Genomic DNA, 19310 nt, shown 5'->3' on the forward strand with positions numbered 1-19310 from the left:
TTTCAAATGAGTCAGCTCTTTGCATCAGGTGGCCAAATATTGGAGTTTCAGCTTCAACAGCAGTCCTTCCAATGAACACCCAGGACTGATCTGCTTTAGGATGGACTGGTTGATCTCCTTGCAGTACAAGGAACCCTCAAGAATCTTCTCCAACACCACAGTGCAAAAGCATCAATTCTTCGGCGCTCAGCTTTCTTTATAGTCCAACTCTCACATCCATACATGACTACTGGAAAAACCATACCCTTGACTAGATGGAACTTGTTGGCAAAGTAATGTCTCTGCATTTTAATATGCTGTCTAGGTTGGTCATAGCTTTCCTTCCAAAAAGTAAGCGTCTTTTAATTTCATGGCTACAATCACCATCTGGAGTGATTTTGGGGCCCAAAAAAATAAAGTCAGCACTGTTTCCACTGTTTCCTCATCTATTTGCCAAAAGTAATGGGACCGGATGCCATGATCTTAGTTTTCTGAATGTGAAGCTTTAAGCCAACTTTTTCACTCTCCTCTTTCACTTTTATCAAGAGACTCTTTAGTTCTTCTCACTTTCTGCCATTAGGGTGGTGTCATCTGCATATCTGAGGTTATTGATATTTCTCCCAGCAATCTTGATTCCAGCTTGTGCTTCCTCCAGCCCAGCATTTCTCATGATGTACTCTGCATAGAAGTTAAATAAGCAGGGTGACAATATGCAGCCTTGATGTGCTCCTTTTCCTATTTGAAACCAGTTTGTTGTTCCATATCCATTTCTGACTGTTGACCTGCATACAGGTTTCTCAAGAGGCAGGTCAGGTGGTCTGGTATTCCCATCTCTTTCAGAATTTTCCACAGTTTATTGTGATCCGCACAGTCAAAGGCTTTGGCATAGTCAATAAAGCAGAAATAGATGTTTTTCTGGAACTGCCTTGCTTTTGTGTTGATCCAGTGGATTCTGGCAATTTGATCTCTGGTTCCTCTGCCTTTTCTAAAACCATCTTGAACATCTGGAAGTCAAGGTTCACATATTGCTGAAGCCTGGCTTGGAGAATTTGTAGCATTATTTTACTAGCGTGTGAGATGAGTGCAATTGTGCGGTAGTCTGAGCATTCTTTGGCATTGCCTTTCTTTGGGATTGAAATTAAAACTGACCTTTACCAGTCCTGTGGCCACTGCTGAGTTTTCCACATTTGCTGGCATATTGAGTGTAGCACTTTCACAGCATCATCTTTCAGGATTTGAAATAGCTCAACTGGAATTCTATCACCTCCACTAGCTTTGATCCTAGTGATGCTTCCTAAGGCCCACTTGACTTCATATTCCAGGATGTCTGGCTCTAGTTGAGTGATCCCACCATCATGATTATCTGGGTCGTGAGGATCTTTTTTGTACAGTTCTTCTGTGTATTCTTGCCACCTCTTCTTAGTATCTTCTGCTTCTGTTAGGTCCATACCATTTCTGTCCTTTATTGAGCCTATCCTTGCATGAAATGTTCCCTTGGTATCTCTGATTTTCTTGAAGAGATCTCTAGTCTTTACCATTCTGTTGTTTTCCTCTATTTCTTTGCATTGATCACTGAGGAACGCTTTCTTATCTCTCCTTGCTTTTCTTTGGAACTCTGCATTCACATGGGTATATCTTTCCTTTTCTCCTTTGCTTTTCACTTCAGTTCTTTTCACAGCTATTTGTAAGGCCTCCTCACACAGCCATTTTGCTTTTTTGCGTTTCTTTTTCTTAGGGATGGTCTTGATCCCTGTCTCCTGTACAATGTCACGAACCTCTGTCCACAGTTCATTAGGCACTCTGTCTATCAGATCTAGTCCTTTAAATCTATTTCTCACTTCCACTGTATAGTCATAAGGGATTTGATTTAGGTCATACCTGAATGGTCTAGTGGTTTTCCCCACTTTCTTCAATTTAAGTCTGAATTTGGCAATAAGGAGTTTACAAGCTGAGCCATAGTCAGTTCCTGGTCTTGTTTTTGCTGACTATATAGAGCTTCTCCATCTTTGGCTGCAAAGAATATAATCAGTCTGTGTTTGGTGTTGACCATCTGGTGATGTCCATGTGTAGCATCTTCTCTTGTGTTTTTGGAAGAGGGTGTTTGTGATGGCCAGTGTGTTCTCTTGGTAAAACTCTATTAGCCTTTTCCCTGCTTCATTCTGTATTCCAAGGCCAAATTTGCCTGTTACTCCAGGTGTTTCTCACTTCCTACTTTTGGATTCCAGTCCCCTATGATGAAAAGGACATCTTTTTTGGGTGTTAGTTCTAGAAGGTCTTGTAGGTCTTCATAGAACCATTCAGATTCAGCTTTTTCAACATTACTAGTCGGGGCATAGACTTGGTTTACTATGATATTGAATGGATTGCCTTGGAAACAAACAGAGATTATTCTGTCGTTTTTGAGATTGCATCCAAGTACTGCATTTTGGACTCTCTTGTTGACTATGATGGCTACTCCATTTCTTCTGAGGGATTCCTGCCCACAGTAGTAGATATAATGGTCATCTGAGTTAAATTCACCCATTCCAGTCCATCTTAGTTCGCTGCTTCCTGGAATGTTGATGATCACTCTTGCCATCACCTGTTTGATCATTTCCAATTTGCCTTAATTCATGGACCTAACATTCCAGGTTCCTATGCAATATTTCTCTTTACAGCATCTGACCTTTCTTCTATCACAAGTCCCATCCACACCTGGGTGTTGTTTTTGCTTTGGCTCCGTCTCTTCAGTCTTTCTGGAGTTATTTCTCCACTGATCTCCAGTAGCATATTGGGCACCTACCGACCTGGGGAGTTCTTCTTTCAGTGTCCTGTCTTTTGCCTTTTCATACTGTTCATTTGATCACATGGACCACAGCCTTGTCTAACTCAGTGAAACTAAGCCATGCCATGTGGGGCCACCCAAGACGGGTGAGTCATGGTGGAGAGGTCTGACAGAATGTGGTCCACTGGAGAAGGGAATGGCAAACTACTTCAGTATTCTTGCCTTGAGAACATGAACAGTCTCTAAAGAGTAGCTTTCTATGTCCTTCTTCCCCAGTACTTTAGAGCTCTCAATGTATGCTTTCATAATAAGCCTCTCTCAGACTAAATCTGGCGGGTTCTCCACGTATCTTTATTCTTCTTTCTGAAAAATAGCAATATAACACAGTCGTTAAGGAAGCCTGTTCCTTCTTGCTAAAAGCTCTTCCTTTAGATGGAAGTGGCAATGGCAGATGCTGTCGTCCCAACGAGGGCCCAAATAAAGGGTTTGTGGCTCCTTAGTAAAGGCTCTTTTTTATTTTGTATGTTTAATTTTCCAGCTGTGTAACTCTCCAACTGTGTGATTCAAGTCCATCTAGGTGTCCATTTTTAGAGGGAAAGAGCAGAAGGATTGATGGAGTAGTGATTTTGCTAACAAATAACCTCTTCCCTGTGGCATCATTTATTTTCACTATTTCCTCTATCCCCACATTACCAACTTCTGTCATTACTGTCTACCATAAAAATATCGGTTAGTGTTCACCTCTAAAATTCTTTTGTTGTCGTTTTGTTGTTAAGTTGTGCCTGACACCTTGCAGCCCCATGGACTGCAGCATCCCAGGCTTCCCTGTCCTCCGCTATCTCCCAGAGTTTGCTCAAATTCATGTCTGTTGAGTCAGTGATGCTATCTGGCCATTTCATCCTCTGCTGTCCCGTTCTCCTTTTGCTTCAGTCTTTTGCTTCCACTGTCTCCCAGAGTTTGCTCACATTCGTGTCTGTTGAGTCGGTGATGCTATCTGGCCATCTCATGTTCTGCTGTCCCTTTCTCCTTTTGCTTCAGTCAGCATCAGCGTCTTTTCCATTGAGTCAGCTCTTTGCATCAGGTGGCCAGAGTTTTGAAGCTTCAGCTTCAGTACCAGTCTTTCTAATGAATATTCAGGATTGATTTCTTTTAGGATTGACTGGTTTGATCTCCATGCAGTCCAAAGGACCCTCAAGAGTCTTCTCCAGCACCACAGTTCAAAGGCATCAATTTTTTGGTACTCAGCCTTCTTTATGATCCAAATCTCACATCTGTACATGACTACTAGAAAAACCATAGCTTTGACTATACAGACTTCTGTCTTTTCCCATTCCCAAGTTAAGGCTCTTAATTCTGTTTGCCCAGCATTGCTTCCACTACCTTTCAACCACCTACTCAGATGGGTGATCTAGAACTCCTCCTTAGCAGAAAATTAATGTGTAGTATTTCTGAAATAACTTATAGTTCTCTTATGCTGACACTATATTTTTCTGTACCTATAAAAATATCTTAGGTTTTTTAGTCACCTTCCCAGTTTCAGCCCCAAACTGTTCATCTTTCCTGTCTTCCTTCCCACGTTAGCCATGATGCCTTTAATTCTTCCCTGTGTGTCATTTGTTTCTTACCCTAGAGTCATCTGGGTAGATTTGGAATTCCATATTTCTGGGCCTCACCACAGCTTTTTGTTTTTCTTTTTTATAGAAAATTGACACTAAACTTGCTCCCTCTCTTAAGGGAAACTAGCACATAGCTTCTCAAATGTTACTATAAAAGAGCCAGAAGACAGAATAATTTATTTTACCAATGTAATGCTATATTCTTGCCAGTTTCCTTTTCTATACTTTGTTTCTTACATCTAGTGTAGCTTCAGCTTAATCTGTATAGTTTAGTAAACTGAATTTTTCTTCATCACGTATGCTGCTTCTTGAGTTTTTGCTACATAAAACAATGAAAACAATGTTGTAAGTTTTCATCAATGTTAATTATTAAGTCTAACTACATTTTATTATCTTAATTTTTTTAGATGAACTTCATAGACTGAAATTCCTTATTGAAACTCTTCATATTACTCTGGAATATAGCTATATTCACTATGGTTATAATTTTTTAGCAATTATTGTAGGTCTTGCAGTGTTAAAGATTAGCAGAGAAAAACATAATTAGAAAAAGGCTAATCAGGACATCGTTGACATCACCAGACCTACAAGTGCTTAGAAAAGGATTAAAAGTAGCTTGCATTAAAAATATTTTTAGAGGTTTGGTTTATTTACAAGTCACATTGTCTTAACCTGTACTACCTTGTAGTCCTACGTATATCAAGGGAATAATTAAAGTCTTTAGAAGCTTGCATAAATTTTTTTAATGCTTAATTGTGTATTATAGGGTAAGCACTGCTAATTATAAGTGGTAGCTCAAATCATTATACCTGTATCATTGGTATGGTTATTTTAAACATGCATCTCATGGAGATTTTTGTTTTTAAGGATATTTTGGAACTCTTAGAAAAAAGAGTGAAGTCACGATTTTCCCACCGGCAGATACACTTAATGAATTCATTTAGTTTTCCACAGTATCTTAAAATATTTAAAGAACAATTATCTCTACCTTCGGTATTTCCAGAGGAGATTTTCGCCGAGAAATGGAATGAGAATGTACAGGTAATTTGGAACAAAAACAATAACATTAAAGTTATTTTTGTGTCTTGCTATACCATTTGAAAGCATTTGAAACTTGAAAATTTTTATAATCTGTAAATTAGCATAAAGTTTCTAATGTTACTGTGGCATAAAACCGCGTTAATATATACTGTTGTGTGTTTTTTATTTTAAAAAACAGTTGAAATGTCATACCTCCTGTTTTTTTCCTCAAAAGAACTTTTATGAGATTTGTTTTATATCTTGTTTATATTTTAGATTATTTTGTTAATGAATTTCATCATTAAGTATTTTCTTTATTTTACAAGTTCAGCAATATACTAACTTAGTAAGGTTCATACATACCTGTAGAGTGTGGATTTTTGTTCTTATGAAGAGTTAAGCTTTTTTCTTCTTGTGTCTGTTAAGACTGGCACCTTTGGTTATATTATCTCTATTGACAAATGCTATCTTTGAGTTCTTGGATTTACTAAACATTGTGGACTCTGTAAATTTACTTAAGTTGATGAGCATAACTTCTGCAGGCTATTGTTGTATCAACTAAGCATCAGATCAGATCAGATCAGATCAATTGCTCAGTCATGTCCGACTCTTTGCGACCCCATGAATCGCAGCACGCCAGGCCTCCCTGTCCATTACCAACTCCCGGAGTTCACTGAGACTCATGCCCATCGAGTCAGTGATGCCATCCAGCCATCTCATCCTCTGTCGTCCCCTTCTCCTCTTGCCCCCAATCCCTCCCAGCATCAGCGTCTTTTCCAATGAGTCAACTCTTTGCATGAGGTGGCCAAAGTACTGGAGTTTCAGCTTTAGCATCATTCCTTCCAAAGAAATCCCAGGGCTGATCTCCTTCATAATGGACTGGTTGGATCTCCTTGCAGTTCAAAGGACTCTCAAGAGTCTTGTCCAACACCACAGTTCAAAAGCATCAATTCTTCGGCGCTCAGCCTTCTTCACAGTCCAACTCTCACATTCATACATGACCACAGGAAAAACCATAGCCTTGACTAGACGAACCTTTGTTGGCAAAGTAATGTCTCTGCTTTTGAATACGCTATCTAGGTTGGTCATAACTTTCCTTCCAAGGAGTAAGCGTCTTTTAATTTCAAGTAAGCATACTAGCATCCATTTATCTTATACTGAAAAGTTTTAGTTGTTAGGGAGAAGGGAGAGAGTGTATGTATGTGAATATGTGATTAATAATGTGTTTGGAAAACAGTGTTCCTGATAAATCTCACACATTAAAAATATGGGCCTTGTAGAAAATATTGGAGTCCTTGGTTTTGTAAGAATTGGGAATAACTGGTCTATAATATGAAATACTAATGTGTGAGGATGATTAGTTCTGCTTAGAGTTACGCAGTCTATTGGAGGAGGAAATGGCAACCCACTCCAGTATTCTTGCCTGGGAAATCCCATGGTCAGAGGAACCTGATGGGCTGCAGTCCATGGGGTCACAAAGAGTTGGACACAACTGAGCAACTAGACAACAAACATAACACAGTCTATATTCATTGGCTCTAAAAAGATTTTTTATGTTATAGCAATAATGGCAGTTGATATTCTTTTTATTATAAAATCTTTAATATCAATACCAAATTAAAAGTGAGACTCTGCATTTATTTTGCTCTTTAATAATTTTTTCCCCATTTGTTGAGGTATGATTGACAAATTCAAAATTGTTTATATTAGTGTACAACTTGATGTTTTGGTATACTTTGTGAAATACCACAATCAAGCTATTTAACATATCCATCACTTCATATAGATTTTTTCTCATCTTTTTTTTAATTTTGTGGTACACTTAAGTTTTATCTTCTAAGCAGATTTCAAGTACATAGTACTATATTGTTAACTATAATCATGTTACTGCACATGTGCAGAACTTACTCAACTTGTATAAATGAAACTTGATTCTTATTTTGATTTTAAAATACTGTGCTCATGTAAGCACTATTAATTTTGACACTGTTTTTAAAATTAAAAGCTCATATAATAAAATTTAATCAGTGCTTTAGAAACATGGTAAAAAGTAGAATTTTCCCTTATGTTCACGCTCATCTTCCCTCCTTTCACTGCAAAGTAATTATTTGGTTTATAGCATTTCAGACCTTATCTACATGCTGAAGTTGTTTTTACATGAAGGATTCAAACCTTAAATGTTATTCTCTGGCTTATCTTTTTTACTTTGTTCTACCTTTGTTCTGATTGTTAATTATTTTTATACAGAATTTTATGTCAAAATAATTGACTGTTTTCCTTAAACCCAGATATTGTGTCATGATATAACTAGTGAGTCTTCCCTTCTACCCTCCTCCCCAAATTAATTTTGCCTGGAACTCAGTAATTTACTATGTCATGTAAGTTTTTCTTGATCCTGCATCTGACTGAAGGATTCCATGCTTTATGAACACTTTATGGTTGGTGCTCTTATATTGTCTTTTTCTTTACCTGGGTCTGAAGTGCATCAGAGCTCTGGATCTTTGGCCTGTGAGTCCACTTTTGAGTGTGTCACAAACTTTCACCTTTCCTAAATCTTGAACTGATTGTCATGTTAACAATAGTTATTTTTCTGATTGCTTTAGTGATCAGACGCAGTCTTTCCTAGAATTTAAATGTCTGTGATTTCCCAGTGCTTATTGTATTCTTATCTCTGCTCACTTTCTTTTCCTAAAATGACTCCATAAGCCTAGATTGTGCTGTCCTGTCCTGGATTTTTCTGTCCTTCCCTGCTGTGTTGCATTCTGAGCGTCTTATAGTGGGTATATAAAGGAAGTAGATGGTGACAGTTTCTATGAAGTGTAACTTTTGATGACTCAGAAAATGGTAAGCATGTGATAATAGAGTTGCTTGCCCTTATTTTTTTTTTTTTTTTTTGTCCTTTGCTGAGCACTGAGTTAAGGGGCAGGATGATAGGAATGAATGTGAAAACACTCCCGTCATCTTTTTGATTATTTTGTGGTTCTTTCTTTCTTAAGGTAGAGCTAGTACCACTGGAGTTTCTGTCTCTTAGCACTGATATTTTCTTGCCCCGTCCTGAAACTCCAGTACTTTGGCCACCTCATGCTAAGAGTTGACTCATTGGAAAAGACTCTGATGCTGGGAGGGATTGGGGGCAAGAGGAGAAGGGGACGACAGAGGATGAGATGGCTAGATGGCATCACTGACTCCATGGACATGAGTCTCAGTGCACTCCCGGAGTTGGTGATGGACAGGGAGGCCTGGCGTGCTGTGATTCATGGGGTCACAAAGAGTCGGACATGACTGAGCGACTGATCTGATCTATCTGATCTGAATCATCATTTGCCACCTCCCTTTGGAATATGCCCAGAAACAAAACAACAACAACAAAAAAAGCCCAGAAAACTTAAGTACACTATATTTTCTAGAGTTAAAACTGTATGTCTCTACTTCCCACTGGAAGAAGATCCAGATTCAGGAATAAGTTCCAGTCTAATGGGCTGAATTCTCCAAGCCAGGCTTCAACAGTATGTGAACTGTGAACTTCCAGATGTTCAAGCTAGATTTAGAAAAGGCAGAGGAACCAGAGATCAAATTGCCAACATCCGCTGGATCATTGAAAAAGCAAGAGAGTTCTAGGAAAACATCTACTTCTTACTGACTATGCCAAAGCCTTTGGCTGTGTGGATCACAATAAACTGTGGAAAATTCTGAAAGAGATGGGAATACCAGACCACCTGACCTGCTTCCTGAGAAATCTGTATGCAGGTTAGGAAGCAACAGTTAGAACTGGACATGGAACAATGGACTGGTTCCAAATTGGGAAAGGAGTACATCAAGGCTGTATATTGTCACCCTCTTATTTAACTTATATGCAGAGTACATCATGAGAAATGCTGGGCTGGATGAAGCACAAGCTGGAATCAAGATTGCCGGGAGAGATATCAATAACCTCAGATATGCAAATGACACCACCCTTATGGTAGAAAGTGAAGAAGAACTAAAAAGTCTCTTGATGAAAGTGAAAGAGGAGAGTAAAAAGTTGGCTTAAAACTCAACATTCAGAAAACTAAGATCATGGTATCTGGTCCCATCAATTCATGGCAGACGGATGGGGACACAATAGAAGCAATGAGAGACTTAATTTTCTTAGATTCCCAAGTTACTACAGATGATGACTGCAGCCATGAAATTAAAAGACACTTGCTCCTTGGAAGAAAAGTTATGACCAACCTAGACAGCATATTAAAAAGCAGGGACTTTACTTTGCCAACAAAGTTCCGTCTAGTCAAAGCTATGGTTTTTCCAGTAGTTGTGTATGGATGTGAGAGTTGGACTGTAAAGAAAGCTGAGCGCAGAAGAATTGTTGTTTTCGAGCTGTGGTGTTGGAGAAGACTTTTGAAAGTCCCTTGGACTGCAAGGAGATCCATCCAGTCCATCCTAAAGGAAATCAGTACTGAATATTCATTGAAAGAACTGATGTTGAAGCTGAAACTCCAATACTTTGGCCACCTGATGTGAAGAACTGACTCATTGGAAAAGACCCTGCTGCTGCGAAAGATTAAAGTCGGGAGGAGAAGGGGATGACAGAGGATGGGATGGTTGGATGGCATCATTGACTCAATGGACATGAGTTTGTGTAACTCCAGTAGTTGGTGATGGACAGGGAGGCTGCTGTCCATCCAACTGCTGCAGTTCATGGGTTGCAAAGAGTCGGACACGATGAACGACTGAACTGAACTGAATGGGATGAAGTTTTATGCTCTCAGTAAATACACTATCCTAGTTATTATAGTCCCCAATCTGTTGCTACTGTTTTTAGTCTTTATCTTATTCAGGGACACTGTCTAGTCCCTTGTTGCCGATAGCATTTGGAATATGCTAATAAATGAGCTTCAGTTGAAGAAAAAAATTAAAATGTCAGCACCATGGCCAGAGGCCTTGCCTGAAAATGGGGGTGTGCATTGAAGGAGCTATCCTTTCTCTCAGTGCTGACTATCCAGCAAGTTTTTTCAAATTCTAGGTTTAAACAGAAAGCAAAGGTAGTGCTAACAAGTCACCTATGGAATCGCATCCAAGAAATATCTTCATGATAGGCTTGAACCTAGACATCGTACCAGCTTGAGTGTTTGTTTTAGTTCTATGGAAATGTGCAAGTAAGCAGGATAAACAACATCTCAGCAAGACAGTGTAAGAAAAATCTCTGTATAAAAGCATCTTAAGAGGACCATATCTATTTCTCTTCAAAGGAAGTTCCCACAAAGTGCTATAGCTAAGTTCAAGAAAGATCCCCTGCTGTCTTAACCTTTCAGTTAACAGGAGGTGAGAATGTTTAACAGGACAGACTAGGAGACTTGGTACCTGTACTGCTGCCAGTGAGTTGTCCCTGGAGCAGCATGAATCCTGCTGTTCCTCTGTAATACTGCTGTTCCCCTATAACATTCTTCTGAGAAACTGCCTGTGAAGCAAACTGCAGTGAGCATGTTAAGAAGTTATTTCTGCAACTGTTACTCCTGTGCTTATTGGTGAAAAGGGACTCTACAGCTTCCATGAATAAGATAAAGACTAAAAATAGTAGCAAGGGTTGGAAACTATAATAACTAGGATAGTGTATTTACTGGGAGCATAAAACTTCACCCCATTAGACTTGAACTTATGCCTGAATCTAGATCTTCTTCCAGTCGGAAGTAGAAACATACAGTTTTAACTCTGAAAATACAGTATACTTAGTTTTCTGGGCTTTTTTTGTTACTGTTGTTAAATAATTTTTATTCCTTGCAGATGACTTTTGAAAAATTATATCAATCTTAGCCAAGCCTTTTTTGTCTCTGCCAACTCTGAATTTACTGTCCTTCCATCTAATCTTTTGTTCAGTGCCACATGAATCTCACGGTTCATTGATCCTTATTCACTGCAGTCACTGTTTTTAGTCTTTTCTTTCTTTCTTAAAGGGCTTGCTGTTGCTGTATAAACAGGGTCAAATACCCTTTGGAAGTACACCAGATGAGCATAAAATAATAAAGTAATACATATTAAAGAAAACTTTTGGAAATTAACTGTAATCCTTCTAAAATTCTTCTAAAAATTCTAAAAATCCTTCTAAAAAAAGGTAAAATCCTTCTTACCAAATAGCTTATAAAGTTGATATATTAAGTATATATTTAGGTATTGCTTTTTTAAATGGCCCTCAGTTCAGTCACTCAGTTGTGTCCCACTCTTTGCGACCCCATGAATCGCAGCACGCCAGGCCTCCCTGTCCATCACCAACTCCCGGAATCCACTCAAACTCATGTCCATCGAGTCAGTGATGCCATCCAGCCATCTCATCCTCTGTCATCCCCTTCTCCTCCTGCCCCCAATCCCTCCTTGCATCAGGGTCTTTTCAAATGAGTCAGCTCTTTGCATCAGGTGGCCAAAGTATTGGAGTTTCAGCTTCAACATCAGTCTTTCCAGTGAACAACCAGGACTGATCTTTAGGATGCACTGGTTGGCCAAATTGACCTTTAAATTTCTGAAGCCGTCAACCTCTCAAAATATATCTTAATTTAGTTATACAAAGTATATAGTTTTATTACCACTTCCCTCTTGAAGTGTGTCCCTCTTGTTTTCTTCCCCTGGTTTTATTGCTCTCTCTTGGATTCTGTTCACTTGTTCAACATCTTTCTCAATCCCTTACTTTGCTCCTTTTTTTCCCTTTACTTCTTAAATGTCAGTAATGCAAGTTTCACTTCTGACTACATCTCCCTCTTCACTCCTCCTGGGACATTCTATTCCCTGTAGTTTCATCTTTTCATTTTTTTGTATCCCCTTTTACCCTTCATCTCTGTTTTTCACCAGTAGAGTCTCCATCAGACGTGTCTTCTATTAATGTTTTTCTTTCTTGTCTTCACACCAGTGTGCTAATTCAGACTCATTTTGTTTCTTATATGGAGAATTGCAGTTATCTCCAATTAAGCTTTGCTGCCTTTGTCTTTCCATACAATCAGTCTGCCAGTAACTGAACCTCAGGATATTGTGACTACGCATCTTTTGTCCATATGCCACCATCTCCCTGCAGTGCTCATGTTGTTCCCTAAAATTGTAATGCTCTATCTTCTTTGTAGCCTATTACCTCATACATGTTAAGCATTCTTTGTAATACTTTACCTTGTATTTGAATTCTTGCTTCTCTGGTGGCTCAGTTCAGTTCAGTTCAGTCGCTCATCATGTCCAACTCTTTGCGATCCTTATGAACCGCAGCACGCCAGTCCTCCTTGTCCATCACCAACTCCCGGAGTTCACCCAAACCCATGTCCATTGAGTCGGTGATGCCATCCAACCATCTCATCTTCTGTTGTCCCCTTCTCCTCCTGCCCTCAATCTTTGCCAGCATCAGAGTCTTTTCCAATGACTCAGCTCTTCACATCAGGTGGCCAGAGTATTGGGAGTTTCAGCTTCAACATCAGTCCTTCCAGTGAACACCCAGGACTGATCTCCTTTAGGGTGGACTGGTTGGAGATCCTTGCAGCCCAGGGGACTCTCAAGAGTCTTCTCCAACACCACAGTTCAAAAGCATCAATTCTTCAGCTCTCAGCCTTCTTTATAGTCCCAACTGTCACATCCATACATGACTACTGGAAAAACCAAAGCCTTGAGTAGACAAACCTTTGGTGACAAAGTAATGTCTCTGCTTTATAATATGCTGTCTAGGTTGGTCATAACTTTCCTTCCAAGGAGTAAGCATCTTTTAGTTTCATGGCTGCAGTCAATGTCTGCAGTGATTTTAGCTCCCAAAAATAAAGTCAGCCACCGTTTCCACTATTTACCCATCTATTTGCAATGAAGTGATAGGACTGGATGCCATGATCTTACTTTTTGAATATTGAACTTTTACTCTCCGTATAAGTTAAATAAGCAGGGTAACAATATACAGCCTTGACGTACTCCTTTTCCTATTGGAAACCAGTCTGTTGTTCCATGTCCAGTTCTAACTGTTGTTTCCATACTTGCATACAGGTTTCTCAAGAGACAGCTCAGGTGGTCTGGTATTCCCATCTCTTTCAGAATTTTCCACAGTTTATTGTGATCCACGCAGTCAAAGGTTTACTCCAGTCACCTGGAGTAACAGGCAAATATGGCCTTGGAGTACAGAATGAAGCAGGGCAAAGGCTGATAGAGTTTTGCCAAGAGAATGCACTGGCCATCACAAACACCCTCTTCCAAAAACACAAGAGAAGATGCTACACATGGACATCACCAGATGGCCAACACCAAAATCAGATTGATTATATTCTTTGCTGGCAAAGATGGAGAAGCTCTATATAGTCAGCAAAAACAAGACCAGGAGCTGACTATGGCTCAGCTTGTAAACTCCTTATTGCCAAATTCAGACTTAAATTGAAGAAAGTAGGGAAAACCACTAGATCATTCAGGTATGACCTAAATGACTATACAGTAGAAGTGAGAAATAGATTTAAGGGACTAGATCTGATATACCGAGTGCCTAATGAACTGTGGACAGAGGTTCGTGACATTGTACAGGAGACAGGGATCAAGACCATCAAGAAAAAGAAATGCAAAAAGGCAAAATGGCTGTTTGAGGAAGGGTTACAAATAACTGTGAAAAGAGAAGTGAAAAGCAAAGGAGAAAAAGAAAGATATAAGCTTCTGAATGCAGAGTTCCGAAGAATAGCAAGGAGAGTAAGAAAGCCTTCCTCAGTGATCAATGCAAAGAAATAGAGGAAAACAATAGAATGGGAAAGACTAGAGATCTCTTCAAGAAAATTAGAGATACCAAGGGAACATTTCATGCAAAGATAGGCTCAATAAAGGACAGAAATGGTATGGACCTAACAGAAGCAGAAGATATTAAGAAGAGGTGGCAAGAATACACAGAAGAACTGTACAAAATAAATCTTCATGACCCAGATAATCACGATGCTGTGATCACTCACCTAGAGCCAGACATCCTGGAATGTGAATTCAAGTGGGCCTTAGGAAGCATCACTCCAATCAAACCTAGTGGAGGTGATGGAATTCCAATTGAGCTATTTCACTTCATAAAAGATGATGCTGTGAAAGTGCTACGCTCAATATCTCAGCAAATTTGGAAAACTCAGCAGTGGCCACAGGACTGGAAAAGGTCAGTTTTCATTTCAATCCCAAAGAAAGGCAATGCCAAAGAATGCTCAAACTACCCCACAGTTGCTCTCATCTCACATGCTAGTAAAGTAATGCTCAAAATTCTCCAAGCCAGGCTTCAGCAATGTGTGACCCATGAACTTCCAGATATTCAAGCTTTTGGGAAAGGCAGAGAAACCAGAGATCAAATTGCCAACATCCACTGGATCATGGAAAAGGCAAGCGAGTTCCAGAAAAACATCTACTTCTGCTTTATTGACTATGCCAAAGCCTTTGACTACATGGATCCAATAAACTGTGGAAATTCTGGTGGCTCAGCGGTGAAGAATCTGTCTGCCAGTGCAGGAGACACTGGTTTGATCCCTGAATTGGGAAGATCTCCTGGAAAAGGAAATGGCAACCCACTCCAGTAGTTTTGCCTGGTAAATCCCATGGACAGAGGAACGTAGCAAGCTGCAGTCCATGGGGTTGGAAAAGAGTCGGACACAACTGAGTGACTAAACAACAACAAATAACCCTCATTCTCTGTTGCATGTACTACTACATTTTGATCATCCCACTACTGTGATTGAATAAATTTTATGGTAACAAGGGTTATATTTATCTTTGTGTCTTCAGAATTAACATAAAGGGTAGAGGATAAGGAGAAAATCAATAGAGTAGAAATTTGTTTTTGATTTTTTTGTTTTTCCCCAAAAGACCAGCACCTATTTAATAATGAATAAATACTAGATAGAGTTAATGAGGTATACCGACCAGTGAGGCATAATATTATATTTAGGTTTTAATCTGCATTCTTCCTTAATTCTCTTTTGATTTTTTTCATCTAGAGTCTCTCAGAAGATAGAAGTGTGAAAGAAGTGCTGCAGAAGCATTTTAATGTCAGCAAAAACCTGCGTTCATTACACATGCTACTGGTTTGTATTAATTTTATTTTTATTCACTCATTCTCTTTCACCAGGTAATTATATTCTGATGGGAACTGGTTAAACCTCTAGATAAATTTTGTGAGAATTAACATATATACTACGTTAGGTCTTCCAATCCCTGAATATGGTACATCTCTTTTTTTATTTAGTTCTTTGATTTCTTTTATCATCATCTTATAAATCTCACCTCACAGATCCTGTGTATGTTTTCAGTGTTTTCTTAAGTGTTTAACTTCCTTTGGAACAATTGTAAATAATACTTTGTTTTTACTTTTTGTCTTAGCATTCTCACTGATCGTATATAGAAATGTGATTTCTTTGTTGTTGATGTTATTTTCTGCAGTATTGCTGAACTCATTTAGTTAAGTTTTTTTTTTAATAGACTTCTTGAGATTTTCTATATAGATAATCATGTCATCTGAAAATAGTTTTTCTTTTTACCTTTCTAATTTGTATATGTTTTATTTCTTTTTCTTTTTTGCAGTGGCTAGAACTTGCGCTATATTAAATTAGAATGGTGCGGGTGTATAATTGCCAAGCTTAGGGCAAAAACTTTCAGTCTTTTACTATCAAATATGATATAAGCTGAAGCTTTTTAATACATGTTTATTGTCAAGTTATGGCAATTCCCATCTATCCATAAATTGCTGAGAGTTTGTTGTGGTTGTGTTGGATTTTGCCAGATGTTTATTTTTTTTATCCATGAACATGATATATGACTTTTCTTGTTTAGCTTGTTATATTGAACAACATTGCTTGATTTTTTTTTTATTTCTGCCATTTCAAAATCTTTTTTATTGTAATGAGTAAGTGGAAATCGAGTACACACACTTAAGTGCATGAAATGTGCAAATCTCTTAACATGACCTAATTTTTCTTCATATATTATTGTTATTTCTCACCTTCTAATATCTTGGATCCAAATGTTGAACTAGCTTTACATGCCTGGACAAATCCTACCTGGTCATAGTCTTTCACCAAGTAATTCTATCTTAAGTTTAAACAGTATCAAGAAAGGGGTACTTAATTTTTCTGAAAAGTAAACTTCCTTCGCTAGAGTATTTGATACTAGACTACTATTTCTAGAAAGTTATTTATTCATTATTATGAAAGGTATAGCAAATACCTTCCAAAGAGAAAATAATTTTGGTTTCATGAGTTTCTTTTTGGTCACTTCCATTTTATGATAATAATGGGTATCACTTATTAAATAGCACAAAAGTCAGGTGACCTAGTTACTTTGTGTGTTAGTCGCTGAGTCATGTCTGACTGTTTGAGCGACCCCATGGACTGTAGCGCGCTAGGCTCCTCTGTCCATGAAATTCTCTAGGCAAGAATACTGGAGTGGGTTGCCGTTTCCTGCTCTAGTTATGACCAGCATTATATCTTACCATTATATCAATCCTGTTTTTTTGTTATTGCTTTTTTTTTTTTAATGTTTGGGTGTTATACTTACCTTTGAGGTAACTGATGTTCTTTGAGGTTAAATAACTTACCCCATGTCACACAGCTAGTAGATAACAAACCCACGACTCAGATCCAAGTCTCTCTGGCTTCAGGCTTATCCTGCTTTACTCTTACATGGTTCTGTCATGTTTTTGTTTTTTCTTTTTACAGATTCTCCTTCTCCATTTCTGGTTTTGCTTAGGAAACTTAAAAGAATTTTCCTCCCTGTGTACTTACCCTCTTATTAGCACATCCTCCTCCCATTTATCAAAACCATCCTGCCATTTTTAGCAATAGCTGTCTTTATCACAGAGGTATTACAAAGACTAAGAATTTTTAGAGTAGAGACTTTAGTAATTTAGGTACCTGTGTTTACTAACTTACGGTATTTGGAGGATACACACACACACATACATACAGAAACACATACCTCTCATTGGAGAAGGGATAGGATACCCACTACAGTATTCTTGGGCTTCCCTGGTGGCTCAGTCAGTAAAGAATCCACTTGCAATGCAGGAGACCTGGGTTCAATCCCTGGGTTGGGAAGATCCCCTGGAGGAGGGTGTGGCAACCTTGCCTGGAGAATTCCCATGGATACAGGAGCCTGATGGGGTACAGCCCATGGGGTCACAAAGTTGTACACGACTGAATGAATAAGCACAGCATAGCATACCTTCATTCTGGAAAAATGTCTGGCTCAAAATTGTCAACATGAGAAAGCACTGTTTTGCTAGTTTCCTATTATATTTTTAATTCAAGGTGATGGCTTAATTTTTGTTTTGATTTTTCTTTTTTAAGAAAAGTTTTATGTGAAATGTCATGTATGAAACGAGATGCCAGTCCAGGTTCAGTGCACGATGCTGGATGCTTGGGACTGGTGCACTGGGACGACCCAGAGGGATGGTATGGGGAGGGAGGAGGGAGGAGGGTTCAGGATGGATTTTCTTTTAAAAATTTAAAATAAATTAAAAAAAAATAAAAATAAAACCAGCTTGAACATCAAAAAAAATAAAAATAAAAAAATAAAAATAAAAATTAAAAAAAAAAGAAAAGTTTTGTAATTGGTAGAAATTATAAAGAAAATAAAGACTGAGATTAAATATAGTTTGCTAATTTTTCAATAAAATTAAGGAGTTATACACATGGTAAAAAAAGTACCCTCAAATGCATAGCCTAAAGGTAATTTCAGATTGATAAACCTAAATATATGTATAAAAACAAAGCTTTTTTTTTAATTAGAAGAAAGATATGTTTGTATACTTGAAGTAGGAAAAGATTGCTTAGAGAAGTTACACAAATTACAAGCCATAGGAGAAAAGACAGTTAATGTTAATTATATTGAATTTTTTGTTAAATGTCTGGACACTGGAAGATACCATAGAAGAAGTGATTAGGAGATGAAAAATGCAATGCATGTAATCATCAACACTGTCCATAATGTAGAAAAAGCTTCTACAGTAATCAATAAAGGAACAAACTGTGAATATGAGTGAATATGAGCGAAAGAACTAAGAATAATCTACCAGTGTAGAATCCTACATGATTTATAAGTTACAAAGATATTTAACTTCTCCAGTATAGGGAAATGGTGTACAATTTCAATTTTACAATTAAACCTTTTTTTTCTGCCAGTTTGGTGGGTGTGCAAAGTTTATGTCTGATGGTATGGTGTCTGTGTTGCATAAGTTCAAGATGATATTTATATAAAACTTGAAAATTACTCTGTATTATCTAGGAATACAAAGATATGTAGTAGAAGGATGAAGACATGCATGATTTTTTTTTACGTGGAGAAGAGTAGAGAGTCCAACCAGGGCAAGAGACAGGGGCTTCAACTCTGTAAGTTTATATTTCATAAGCTGAGGAAGTGGTCATGGATATTCATTATATTACTCTCTTGCCTATTTATATGTTGAAAATATTTTATAATAAAAAGGAAAGGTAAGAGAATGGAAAGGAGCTACTGGGTTCCTGGGTCCCTCCCAGTAGGGAAATGAAGGTCAAGGATTACCAAACTCTTTTGTTCAATTAAGGACCCTGGGCCCTGGTTAAAAAAGGGAGAGAGTTCAAGGCAATAAAAGGCAAAACCACTACAATATTGTACAGTAATCAGCCTCCAATTAAAATGAATTTATATTAAAAAAATAAAAACAAAAATAAACAAATGGAACCTACTGAAACTTACAAGCTCTTGTATAGCAAAGGAAATCCATAAACAAAATAAAAAGACAACCTGCAGAGTGGGACAAAATTTTGCAAATGGTGTGACAGACAAGATCTTAATTTCCAAAATACCAAACAGCTCATACAACTTAATAACAAAAAAAAGCCAACCGAATCAAAAAACGGGCAGAGGAGCTAAATAAATACTTCTCCAAAGACGATATACAGATGGAAACAGGCACATGAAAAGATGCTTAAACTCACTAATTATTAGAGAAATGCAAATCAAAA

The 19310-nt window shown here is 38.1% G+C and overlaps 1 protein-coding gene across 2 annotated transcripts in view; it reads left to right on the plus strand.

Moving 5' to 3' along the window:
• The window catches only part of ORC4 (origin recognition complex subunit 4), a 96917-nt gene that overhangs the window by 69332 nt on the left and 8275 nt on the right, over nt 1-19310 (plus strand). For both annotated transcript variants that reach the window (XM_027561318.1, XM_027561329.1), the window contains 2 exons: nt 5227-5400; nt 15309-15395. In XM_027561318.1, coding sequence (XP_027417119.1) covers nt 5227-5400; nt 15309-15395 — 261 coding nt within the window. The remainder of the gene's footprint in view (nt 1-5226; nt 5401-15308; nt 15396-19310) is intronic.

Source organism: Bos indicus x Bos taurus, chromosome 2, assembly GCF_003369695.1.
Source record: "Bos indicus x Bos taurus breed Angus x Brahman F1 hybrid chromosome 2, Bos_hybrid_MaternalHap_v2.0, whole genome shotgun sequence".
In the NCBI taxonomy this organism is placed as follows: domain Eukaryota; kingdom Metazoa; phylum Chordata; class Mammalia; order Artiodactyla; family Bovidae; genus Bos; species Bos indicus x Bos taurus.